This window comes from Notamacropus eugenii, chromosome 5 (genome assembly GCF_028372415.1).
Source record: "Notamacropus eugenii isolate mMacEug1 chromosome 5, mMacEug1.pri_v2, whole genome shotgun sequence".
In the NCBI taxonomy this organism is placed as follows: Eukaryota; Metazoa; Chordata; class Mammalia; order Diprotodontia; family Macropodidae; genus Notamacropus; species Notamacropus eugenii.
Genome location: NC_092876.1, coordinates 373,006,370 through 373,018,864, shown reverse-complemented (window position 1 = coordinate 373,018,864; position 12,495 = coordinate 373,006,370). Strand labels below are relative to the sequence as shown.

General features: G+C 41.8%; 2 protein-coding genes across 22 annotated transcripts in view; one reads left to right on the top strand and one right to left on the bottom strand.

Moving 5' to 3' along the window:
* CTPS2 (CTP synthase 2) overlaps nt 1-11,832 on the bottom strand; it is a 147,458-nt gene extending 135,626 nt beyond the window's left edge. For 6 of the 20 annotated variants that reach the window (XR_011968056.1, XR_011968055.1, XR_011968054.1 and 3 more), the window contains exons 1-2: nt 11,597-11,734; nt 1,457-1,663 (exon numbers count right to left, since the gene is read on the bottom strand). Coding sequence is in view for 12 of the 20 variants with exons in the window: in XM_072614254.1 (XP_072470355.1) it covers nt 1,457-1,622 (166 nt within the window). In the remaining 8 variants the exon portion in view is untranslated. Of the gene's footprint in view, nt 1-1,456; nt 1,664-3,544; nt 3,658-3,895; nt 3,987-4,533; nt 4,702-9,103; nt 9,231-11,427 lie in introns of those variants that run through there. The other 14 variants (XR_011968057.1, XM_072614255.1, XM_072614263.1 and 11 more) reach the window with 9 other exon arrangements.
* A 255-nt stretch (nt 11,833-12,087) lies between these two features.
* The window catches only part of SYAP1 (synapse associated protein 1), a 28,370-nt gene continuing 27,962 nt past the window's right edge, over nt 12,088-12,495 (top strand). For both annotated transcript variants that reach the window (XM_072614276.1, XM_072614275.1), the window contains exon 1: nt 12,088-12,265. In XM_072614276.1, the coding sequence (XP_072470377.1) occupies nt 12,088-12,265 (178 nt within the window). The remainder of the gene's footprint in view (nt 12,266-12,495) is intronic.

The following is a 12,495-nucleotide window of genomic DNA, read 5'->3' as shown; positions in this document are numbered from 1 at the left end:
TGCTAAAAAAAAAAAAAAGATAGTAGGGATAAACTTACTTGATTTTGGAATAAACTGAGATCTGACTTAACTGTGTCTGAATTAAGCTCTTAGTAAAATTGGTTTGAAATTCAAGTCTGACAAGTGACCTAACAAGGTGGTCAAGGAGATATACATGAAAATAATTCAAGAGCTTCAATTTACAATTTAAAAGCCTCTTTACAGGCAAACTGAGGTACCAATTTGGGAAATTCTACACCAAATCGACAAGCATTTATTAAGTATCTTCTATGTGCCAGGCACTAAACCAGGTGACAGAAATACAAATACAACAAATGAAACAGTCCCTACTCACAAGGAAGTATGTTGAGAGATAATGTGGACTAGTGGATAGAGAATTAACCTTAGAGTCAAATAATTTGAATTCAACTACTGCTTACCACTAGCTGTGTGATCATGGACTCAACCTCTCATTGTGCCAGGTAACTCTAAGACTGTACAATGCATTTACTGAGCTTCACATGGTAGAAGAAATGTCCCATACAGACAAAATCACAGGTCCAATTTTTTTTTAACAGCTTCAAAGTTAAGAGCCATTTTCTTAGGACAAAGAACTCAGTCAAAAGTTTCAGGCTAACATTATGCAGTGGTCAACTATGATAGACTTAGTTCTTCTCAGCAATACAATGATCCAAGACGATTCCAAAAAACGCATCTAGAGTCTGAATGCAGACCGAAGCATATTACTTTCACTTTTTTCTTTCTCAGGATTTCTTCTTTTTGTTTTGAATCTTTCTTTCACAATACGACCAATGTGGAAATATGTTTAACATGATTATACATGTATAACCTATATCAGATTGCATGTTGTCTTTGGGAGGGGGGGGAGAAAGTAGGGAGAAAAATTTGCAACTCAAAATCTTACAAAAATGAATGCTGAAAACTATCTTTACATGTATTTGGAAAAAAAATACTATTAAAAGAAAAAAGTTTCAGGTCACAGTTAAATTCTGTTTTCCTAAGTAATTGGCTGAGGCAATAACATAAGTTTAAGAAATTTCTAAAAGCCAGGAAACTGAGCAAGCCTAATCCAAAATAATGGGGTAGGATGGTGAAACGGATAGCCTGAAGTAAAGAAGACTCATCTTCCTAAATTCAAATCTGACCTCAGACATTTACTAGCTGTGTGACCCTGGACAAATCACCGTTTGCCTCAGTTTCCTCATCAGTAAAATGAGCTGGAGAGGAAATGGCAAACCACTCCAGGATCTTTGTCAAGAAAACACCAAACAGGGTGAGAAGAGCCAGACATGACTGAAAATGACTAAACAAGAAAAAATCCAAAAGGAGGGGTGGTAGGCTATCCTAATATAGATCACTCTCATTCAAATTTTTAATTATCTCCAAAAGAAATATACCAATATCCCCCAAAAAGGTGACAGGGTAAACATCAACAAAACTGTATTCTCTACTATACCATGCTCATAGGGCGAAAAGGTTCCAGCATCAATGTTAATGTAAGGGTCGATTTTGATGGCAGTTACTCGGAGGCCACATGATTTTAGGATAGTACCAATGCTGCTTGCAATGATCCCTTTTCCAATGCCAGAGATCACCCCACCAGTAACCAGGATATACTTCATTGGCAGTCCAATGGCCAGAGGCCAGTGCCCAGATCAGGAATCTGAAAGAAAAAGCACTTATCACACCATAGGAAGAATGTTTTGTTTTTCATAAAAAGGATACTTTGAATCAAACTAAAAAAGAAAAACAGCTTATACTTGAATTTCAAAACTATCCACTTCTACCATCAGAATTATAAACATTTGAAAAGGACCCTATTTTCCAGGTTTTCTACTAACTTTTGCTTTCAAAAGCAGAAAGTGATAAGTATTCTATTCAGGCAAAGAAGCCTATCTATGTTCCCGAAGAAATTCTATGCATCTTCACTTTTAGTATAACCATGCTTTGATAAGCAAAAACAAAAAACCAGAAAATTAAAGAGCCTGCTCTCTTTTCTTCAGGGCACTTAATTCAAGCTGTCATATTTTGGTACCCAGTAAGAAGAAGGGGAAAAAAAAACCCCAGAAGATTTTGTGTGGTAAATATGGGAAAGGTACTGTTTTCTCTTTCTGTGCCCCACTCCACCCCTTTATTCAGGAAAGCTTCTGGGAAGATTTAGCTCTACTTGATTTCCCATCTGGGATTCTACCTTATGGACGGAGGTAGCAAAATTAGCAACAATTGTATTGTTAGCATTGCTACCCCCATCTTTACTTCTCATCAATATATCCAGAATTGGGTATCAACATATCCAATGTTTCCTTTATTTGTTTTCCAAGTCAACCTTTAACTTAAAGATGTCATTTTATCATACACTCATTATATATACATGGTGTAAAGGACAGTAAATTTGATATTTTTCAAATGTTTCTAACTCCTATAGTAGAAGTGGGTATCTTTGAAATTCAGATGTTCTTTTTAATTTTCTAGTTTGAGTCCAAAGTATGTATCCTTTTTAACTATACTTTTTGGGGGTGGGAGAGGAGTCATTGGAGAGTCATGATTTTTTTTTAAACTTCAACAAAATGTTTAATGTCTTTAAAGATAAGTCATTTAACCTCTCTAAATCTCTTTTTTTGGGGGGGGGGAATGTTATAAAATAGAGGATAATATTTCCAGTCTACTTCCCAATGAGGAAAATACTTTACAAAGCATTTTATGAATGTGAGCTATTATTAAGAATCCTATTTCTAGAGTCCTAAGTTTGAGGTGTTCATCATGATGACTTTCCTCACACTACCAGTTCCATTGCCCATTTCACCATGGATCTGTTCTCTTACTAATACCGTCAACGTCTTCTCTCTCCAATGTAAGCCTAGGAGAGACATGAGAGGCCTCTTCACTGAATGGGTGTTATCTCACTCAAAGTGAGAACCTGAAAAGGCCAGGTTCTCCCATTGCATCTTGAGCCATCTTCAGTCATCCTGATGAATGTCTGGCCAGAGTACCCACATGGCTCTGGAGGAGAAGTGAGGCTGGTGACCTGCACAGCTCTCCCTCACTCAAATCAAAGTCAACTGCAAGTCATGGCATCATCTCCCTGATATCATGGCCCTCTTGGAGAAGGAAGGACAAAGACAACAAGGAGAGATGTGATCCTTTTATAGACCCCTGGAATGGTTAAGATACCAAGTTCTGAGTTCGCTCCTCATTCCCAAACTGACTTGTCGGAACAAATAACGACTAATAAATCATAACAGACCTTTAAAACACATTCAAATACAAGTCAAACATAAGACAAGTCTGTCTCTAAAGTGTATGCCACTTCCAGATAGAAATTCAGCTTTTTTCCACTACCCACTTCACAAGCTTTTCTAGGACACAAGTATTTTTGAAACATTAAAGCATTTTATGACCACGAACTTTTGTTATTATTGGAAAGAGAATAATTTTGAAATGAAATTTAGTCCCCTATCACTCTCCTTGGAGGTCTGTGAAGTCTTGTCTTCAGCAAGTTTTACGGCTGGTTTTCCACCCTAAGGTTTCTCTCCCTAGGGCTCACCAGACCTCCCCTTCACTGTCGGAGGCTTCAGCTACTGCCCAAGTCCTTCCTGAGAAGCTGCAGACATGACGTCAACCACCGCTACTGGAGTAATTTCATGACTTTCGGAAATTCTAAAACCAATCAACAAAACGAGCCCACGTCTTTCATTCTCCGTGGGCTGTGGAACAACAACCACAAACTTTTCTCCGAGCGGAGGGAAAGCAAGGCGTTCATTTAAGCCGGAGAACCCAAGCAGGGGCGCAGCCCCCCTGCCATTCCCTGCTCCACAGGGGAGCGGTCCCCAAGAGGTTCCAGGATTTCAGGAGGGAAAAGTGGGGGGAACACAGGCAGCGAGGGGAGGAAATTAACCTTGTCTCTTGGCAATGACGCAGACGGTGGAGTTGGAGAGAAAAGCAGGTGCGAGAGCGGCAAAAAAGAAGGCGGATTTCCTTCCTCCCCGGACACTCACTACCTACAGTCCATCCATCGGCTTCCCCTCCCCCCAGCTCGCACCTCCCCACCTGAGTCCATTCCACCCCCACCCTCTTTTTTCCATTATTTAAAGAGACGGCTGGGGCCGCAGGTCCCAGGGAAGGAGGCAGAGGGAAGCGTTAGAGAACTGAACTCTGGCAGCAAAAGGCGGGGTGAAGGTCAAGCCCCAGCAGGACTTGGGGGGAGAGAAGAGGCCAGACCAAGAAGGCCGTGCGCGGGGAGGTTCGGGGCCCGCAGCTGGGCCGGCATGAGCACTTGTGCCCGGGCTCAGGACCTTCAACTCCTCTTCCCCGAGCTCCGCTCCTGCACCGCAAAGAGGAGGGAGGGGGAGAAGGAAGCAAGGAGAGGAGGTGTGCGGAGATCTAAGGCCAAGGCCCAGGGCTGCGGGGAGGAGCAGGGACACCCGCGCGGTCCCCAGAAGTGCAGAGAGGGCACGGGGAGCCTGGGGAGCACGCGGGCCCGGCGAGGGCGGCGGAAAGGGGGCCCCGGCCCGAGCGGGCAACGAAAGGTATTACCTGAGCTGGGAGCCCTGGAGGTGGCGTGGTGAGGGCGGAGGCGAGTCACAAGCTCCTCCCACTCGCCCCGCCCACCCCCCGGGCCCCTTCTTCGCTCACCTGTCTGGCGCAGCCTGCGGGCTCTGGCCCCGGGGGCCCGCTTAGTGAGGGAGGGGAGGGGAAGTGGGGAATGCTGGTACCCGCAGAGAGGACACCCCGAATCCAGAGTCCCAGCTAACCCTGATCCCGTTCCGGCTGTTTGGGTTTTCTGGATCTGCAACTACGCTAAAGGAACCCTATTTATCCGGCAGCCTAGGAATTCGCGGTGTTGCTCGTTCTTTTTAATAAAGCTTTCTTTCTTGGTTAAAAAAAATAAGTCTACGGATGGCCACTATGTCATTCCTTTTATTAGACTATGCTTACATAACTCTGGTTGCAAGAGTTTTCTCTTGGCTTTTAATGCGTTGGGGAAAGGAAGTTGGCTATAATGATGAGCTCTTCCTCCCTCCCACAAAAAAAAAACCCACTGTAATATATTTTTAATTCACTAAAGATAATAGAAGAAAGTTCAGAACGGCACTCCTCTGCGGGTACACTTTTGAAGGTAAGGTGCAGATTAAACAAGGGAGTGTGTGTGCATGTATGCATATTTGTATGTATGGGTATGTATGTTGGCATATTAATATGCATTGATATATCCATATATACATACTATATGTCATTATATATATAGTATAGGTCTATGTTATATACAATACACATGTATTTGTATATGTGTGTATGTTGGTATGTAAACATACATCAGTACATACTGTATGTCAATATCAACATATATAATAGATAAATCTACATAATATGTACAATCACATCAATATGTACATATTGATGGGGTATATATTGTATATCAGTACATACAATATATGCACTATATATCAACATAAATTTATACATATATGTGTGTGGAGATAGATATGTGACCTCAGATGTGATGAGGAAGAGTCCAACACGACTGAGTGTGACTAAACAACAAATGTATCTACGTAGATTGATATATACATACAATACACATATTTGTATATATGTATAGTATGTAGCAATGTATACACATAATATATATGCATGTAGTATATACAGATCAGTATATATTGATATAAACACAATAAACATATTTTATACATACTGATATGCAGATGTATAGCAATATACACATACTCTATATTAACATATATACGTACAGATATATAACAATAGATATTTGCATATGTGTGTATATATTGTATTTTATATATATTGACGTATCTATCTATCTACATATACAATGTGTACTATGTAATATACTATATCAATATACAGATACATATATAGGTATATAATGTCCCTAAAATCTTAGTGCAATTCTGAGTTTCTGTAATAGTAAGGACCCTGACATACACAGGAGGGTCTGATGTACAGGTTCTTAGATCTGATTTTATAAAAGGGAAGCAACTTTTGAGGAGTCAACCATCTACTTTAATCAAGCACATATATCATTCACTTAGTTCAGGGGAAAAAGTCAGCACCCTGAACTTCAGAGAAAATACAAACTGAGAAATAAAGACCAACAGATAGGGCTTCCAACTGTCTCACCATAAGCAATACATACATCACAGATCATCAACAGACAGATCCAACTGTCTGACCATTACACACACACATAGTTACCACAGAAAGAAGCACCAACATCTGGGTTTTCAAAGGGGGAAGAGGGTGCTCCAGAGCGGCTATCAAGAGTCTCATCTGGCCAAACACTTCCAATGAGTAAGCCCCAAAGTAAAACCTCATCGCAAAATATATATATACACTTTTCAGAGCCAGAGGGTGTCACAACCCTTGAAAACCAGTGCTTCATAGAAATTAACAAAAGGTATAGGCCTTCCTATAAAACAAATATTCCTTAATCAAACTTCCCTTAATGGACAGGCCCATTATGGGTGGGGAAGATCTTTTAATTCTCATTAATATAATTAACATTACAGCTTCATAGCTTAAAATGAACTAAGTTTAAATAGCTTAAAACTATACTAAGACTTTTGGAACAATCCTATATTTTACTAGAAGGACCAGAATTTAAGAATAGCTCCAAGGACCAATCAAATTTCCCTGACACTTACTCACCTGGTCCTTCTAGTTTCAAAAGCAAGTAGTGTGAAATGGAGGCTGTCATGTTGAATCTTTTTTTTATGTTTTGTGGTGTTCCTGGGAGTGCTTTTTTTTTTAGTTCATAATTAAAAGTTCAGAGTTGAAAAAGGAGGCCTCCTTTAAAGAGGTGGGGAGTTCTACAGTTATGGAATACTGCATTTACTATCAGGGATCACTGTACAGTACTAGTTATTCTTTTAATATTTTATTCTATTTTAATCTTTGTTACAAGGGCAGGTATAATGTTAATGTAAGGTTAATCGTGGGTGGTAGGAAGAGTTAAAGATCTTCCTCACCCATTAATAGGCCTCAGTACCTTTTATTAATTTCTATTGAGACAATGGGTCAGAGGGTTATGCCCTCTGGCTCTAAAAAAGTATATAAATACTCTGAGGTGAGGTTTTACTTTGGGGCTTAGTCTTAGGAAGAAGGTTCTTGTGCCAGATGAGACTTTGGGCAGCAGTTTTAAGAAGCACCCCCCCCCCCCCCCTTTGAAAACCAGATGTTGGTGCTTCTCTCTCTCTCTCTCTCTCTCTCTCTCTCTCTCTCTATTTCGTAACTATGTGTGTCGGATAGCTGGATGTATTTGATGTATATATTGCTTATGGTGAGACAGTTGGAAGCCCTATCTGTTGGTCTTTATTTCTCTGTATTTTCTCTGAAGTTCAGAGTGCTGACTTCCCCCCTGAACTAAGTGAATGATATATGTGCTTCATTAAAGTAGATGGTTGACTCCTCAAAAGCTGCCTTTCCTTTTATAAAAGCAGATCTAAGAACCTGTACTGCAGACCCTCTGTGTATGCCAGAGTCCTGGCTGTTACAGATGCTAAGAATTACACAAAGATTTTAAGGACATTTTAAATATACATATATATACATACATACATTATATATAATATATACATGTATACATATATATGTATGTGTATATATATATGTATGTGTGTGTGTGTCTGTATATTGATATAGTATATTTCCAGGTTCTTGCTATTACAGCAAGTCAGATGGATTAGGGGGAGGGAAGGATATATTCAGAATCTAATGTGACATCAAAACAAATGTACCAATAAAACTAAAAGAATGGTCATTGTGACTCCTCTCCTTGTCACAATTCCCATTTTTCCTTCACCTAACATTCTCCATAAGAGTAAATCCAGTCATCCATAGGATTAAAGATTGAGAGCTAAAAGGGACTCTAAGGTTACCCAGTCTAACTCCTTTCTCTTACAGATGAGAAGTCTGAGGCACAAAAAAGGTTAATAACTTGCCCAAGGTTCTACAAGTAAGTAAAGCTGTGATATAAGTCCAGTTCTTCTGAAACAATTTCCACTGCTTGCCCTTTCAAGTCAGCACAAGATTCAGAAAACTCTAGATATGCACCTCTATAAAAAAAAAATCATCACAGAATTCTGAGCTGTAAGGGACTTTTAAAAATCATTAGTCCTACCCACTCATTTTGAAAAATAAGAAACAAAAGTCCGAACTTTTGAATTTGAACAGTCACACAAGCAGTAGAGGTTAGGTAGGATTTAAAGTCATGTCTTCTCATTTTCATTCATCTCACAGACTCCTGTGAAGGGAGTGGTGAACTGGATGCTTGTGAAAGTAATTTGAAATTGTCAGATGGAAGGTATTTTGTCTATTCAACAAACATTTACTGACTGCTTTTATTTCTGTGGTTTGTTGGTTTTGGTTTTTTTTTTTGGCAAAGTATTAGGAGTAGGTGTTGGAGGTACACCAATGAAAAAGATGTAGGCCTTATTCTTAAAGAGTTTATAATCAATTTGAAGAGCCGGGGTAGACAAAATATAACGTGCAAAAATAAGTATAATGCCAAGTTATTTGTAATAGGGTCAAAGTGGAGACCCATATAAATTGCTCTAAGAAAATGTGAGGAATGATAGAAGGCTTTTAGTCTAGAAAATGTTTCAGAGGAGAGGTAAACAAACAAACAAACAAAATTATAATTTTTGTCATTATCAAAAGGCATGCAAAAAAGGGTTGTTTTTTTTTTCTGTTGTTCAGTTATGTCTATCTCTGACCCCACTTGGGGTTTTCTTGGCAAAAATGCAGGAATGGTGTTGCATTCATTTTTAAAATGAGGCAACTGAGGCAAACAGGATTAAGCGACTTGCCCAGGGTCACAAAGCTAGTAAGTGTCTGAGGCCTCTCTGAACTCAGGTATTCCTGATTTTAGGCCAGGAGCTCTATCCATTTCTCCAGGTAGCTGTCCAGACCCCCAAAATGGTAGACAAGATTAAATACTACAGAGTAGTTTGGCCATAGGTTATGGGGGATGGGGGATGTTTTCCATTGATTCATTACACAAATGAATGCTTATTATATTCATGAGATCTAATAACTGGGCTTGGGTTGAGGGGGTATTCAAAAGAAATATAAAGATCAATCCTACATTAAATGGCTCCATCCTTCTTTCAGAAGCTTTCTTGTTTACCATTTATATGTCTTCTGTGGTGCAGAAATCAGGAAAGGAGTCTAGGAAACACAGGCCTCATCAAATGGGGTACAGTGTCTGATGCCTTAGAAAACAAATGGAGATATGTAGGAATGGAAGCCACTTCTGCCTATCCATTAAATAATATGAAGGATCATTAAAATGCTCATATGACAAAACGTGAGATATCATGCTTTTGTTCTCAAATATCTACTACTTCAATACATAAGATCCCTTTGAGTTAAACCCCAACTCCAACTCACAGGGTGATTCCCAGAGATGATGACTAGTCCAGGTTCAAGTTACTCTTTTGGTCTGCGATCCTAAAACATAACTTACAAGTCCCAACTGACATATTTACCTTTCAACAGGAAGCCAGCAGACACAGCTTGGAGCAAAAGGATTTTATTGGATCATAGTGAGAGGATTTATTTTAAAACATTTTCCCTAAAACTTAGGGCACTTATTCCCCTACTGAAAAGTCAGCAAATACAGAGATTGAGCGTAAGGGGAACCAAACACGAGGAAGATATGAAATTGGACAACTCAACTCCAAAATTGCAGGGCTCCTGATGGCCTCTTGTGATGTCCCTGCCTTGTTTCTTGTTATGACACTTGAAACTGCTTTCTGCTGGGCACATTACTGGTTGGATATAGTCCTGCAGCCTCCAGCTTCTGACTAAACTAAAATCTTTAGTTGGAGCTTTGTATGGCCCCTTCAAAAAGAACAAGAACCTTTACCTTAGGACCAGAGAGAAATATCCCTACTTCAATCCCCTTGGTGTTTTGGCTCTGAGGCCTGCCAAAGTCTGAACAACAGGGCCCCTGTTCCAGGCAACAGTCTCTGAATGTCAACATAAAAAGATGGTGTTCAAAGTGCAAAGTCTTTGAATTCTCCTCTCCAGCTGAGTATAAAGCAAGCATCTCCTATAGCCATATGCTTCTAATACAAGAAACCATTGCTGACAGAGTGGTTGTTGCCATCTGTCCTTCATTCTAGAAGAGGACCAATGACATCACAAGGGTGATGTCCTTGACTTCCAAGTGAATTGGATTGAAGTGAGGCAGAGCTGGGCAGTCATCAGCCTCACTTTCTCCTTCAGAGTCACTGAAGTCCAGGATGAAGTGGGTGACCTTGGCCACTTCACCTCTAAATTTAGGTGTTTCCCAGGTCTCAGTTTGTCTGAGGCTATACCCATTCACCAACTAAGGGCTAGGTAAGAATTGAGGCAAAAGATGGCCCAATTTATCCTCACAAAGATATCAGTCTGGGAGGGGAAGAAAACCTCCATAGTTTCTGGCTGGAACAGAAACAATTGCTATTTTTACTAATTCTCAGAGGAACTGAACTATGGGCCACAAAGATTTGGGTTTGGCCTTACTGTTACCCATTCAAGGAAAGCCCCAGTGATTGTCACTTAAAGTCTTATTCTAGTAGCTTCTTTGATGGAGTGACAGACAGAAAAGAAATACTGCAAAAGGCTCCCTTGAATATTTTATCTTAGAGTTAGCAACTTGGGCAATCATAAATTCCTCCTGAACCATCAATTGCTTTAACTTTATAATTCCATTGGATTAACCAAGAAATTTATTTAGCTTGATTAGAAGCAAAAAATAACCTTCTCTCTTATATTACCAGATTTTTTAAAGAACACATTCTGCTCTCAGTTTCTTTTTTGACAATTCCCCAATTTGATCAGGGATTTCCAAATCTCTTTGACAAAAAGGATGGATCTTAGATTTTTTCAATGTGGCTACTCCCTGTATCATAAGGGTTCTGAACCTGTATTCCATGGACTTCTAAGGAGCCCATGCATTGATTTCAAGGTGTGCATAAACTTCAATAGAGGGGGAAAATTACATCTTTATTTCCATGTAATTGGTTTCCTAGGTATTTATTTCATGTATTTAAAAACATTATTCCAAAAAGAGGGTCCATAGGCTTCTTCAGACTGCCAGAGGATTCAAATGGAATCAAAAAGATACCTTTATCTCTCAGTCTTTGAGACACTCCTGCTTCCCTAATTCTTCCAAAGGAGGTCTTTTGACAATGCGTGTTCTGAAGGAACACAGACTGTCCATCTGCAGTTATTCTTCACTTTTGCTACCTGGCTGGCCTCCTTTTCCAGCTGCTGAATACAGGAGGGGGTGCAGTAGACTGCAGTGCTCGGCCTGAGTTCACACTGGACCCCACTTACCAGCTACACGACCCTGGGAGCAATCACTGCACCTGTGTGCCTCAGTTGCATCCTCTGCAAAATGGGGATAACGACAGTACCTACCTGTCAGGTGGGTCGTGAGGATGAAATGAGATGGAAAGCGCAAAGGCTTAATACGGGGCCCAGCACGTGGGGCGCGATGTTGGTGGTTCTTAACTGTAAAGCGCTTAACCAGGGCCTGGGGCACGGACAGGAAACGCTATTTAAACATTATCCTTACTGTAATCATTACCATTCCTGACAAGTGTCGCTCAAGTGGAAGGCAGGTGAACTGAGGCTTTCTTTCTTTCTTTCTCAAATCTTAGCACGCTGTTTGGACCTCTCGGTACCTAATTGTGGTTTCTCTTGTCTCCGCCCAGTAGACTACGCGTGTTTGGGTTCCGACAGCTCCTTGGTGACAGAGCTCGGGCGTGGCCAAGGACGCGGTCGTGGGAGGTCACTCCTGCCTCCAAGCCTAAGTTCTGGAGTAAAGTTTATTGACGTCGACCAATCCTCAAGCCAGCCCGAAGAGAACGCCGGAACGCGGGCCACGCCGGAAGTGACGCAAATGCGAGCTGCGACCATAGAGGAGCGGGGACGGCTAGATCGGCCGCTCAAGTGATTTGAGTCTGAACGGCTTCCGGCGTACTCGGAAAACTGGCGACTTGAATTTGGAGGCGCTGGCGGCGGCGGCAGCAGCTGCTACCGCACCGTGGTGACCGGGCTCACAGCCGGGCAGGCGGGATGTTGCGGGGTCTGGGCAGCTGGTTTGGCTTGGAACAGGCGTCGACAGGGGGTGAACCCCCGGCCGGGGGGAGCCCCGAAGAGGCGGCGGCTGCAGAGAATGAGCCCGAGCTGCAGGCGGGGGAGCCGCGGGAAGGAGACGAGGAGCCTCTTCTCCACCAGGCCAAAGGCCTCGGCAGTGAGCATCCCCGAGGGCCGGGGGAGCGGGGCGGGGGTGGGAGAGGGAGAGGAGGGAGGTCGGGCCGATGGGGGCGGGGCGGGGCCGCCTCCTCTCCGTCACCGCCCAGCGGGATTCGTCGGTGCCACTCCCCCCTTTCAGAGCCCGGGCCACGTCCCTACCGCGAGCGGAAGGGAGGGAGGAGAGAAAAAAGAAAGAAAGAATAGAAAGGCAGGAAGAAAAATAAGCAT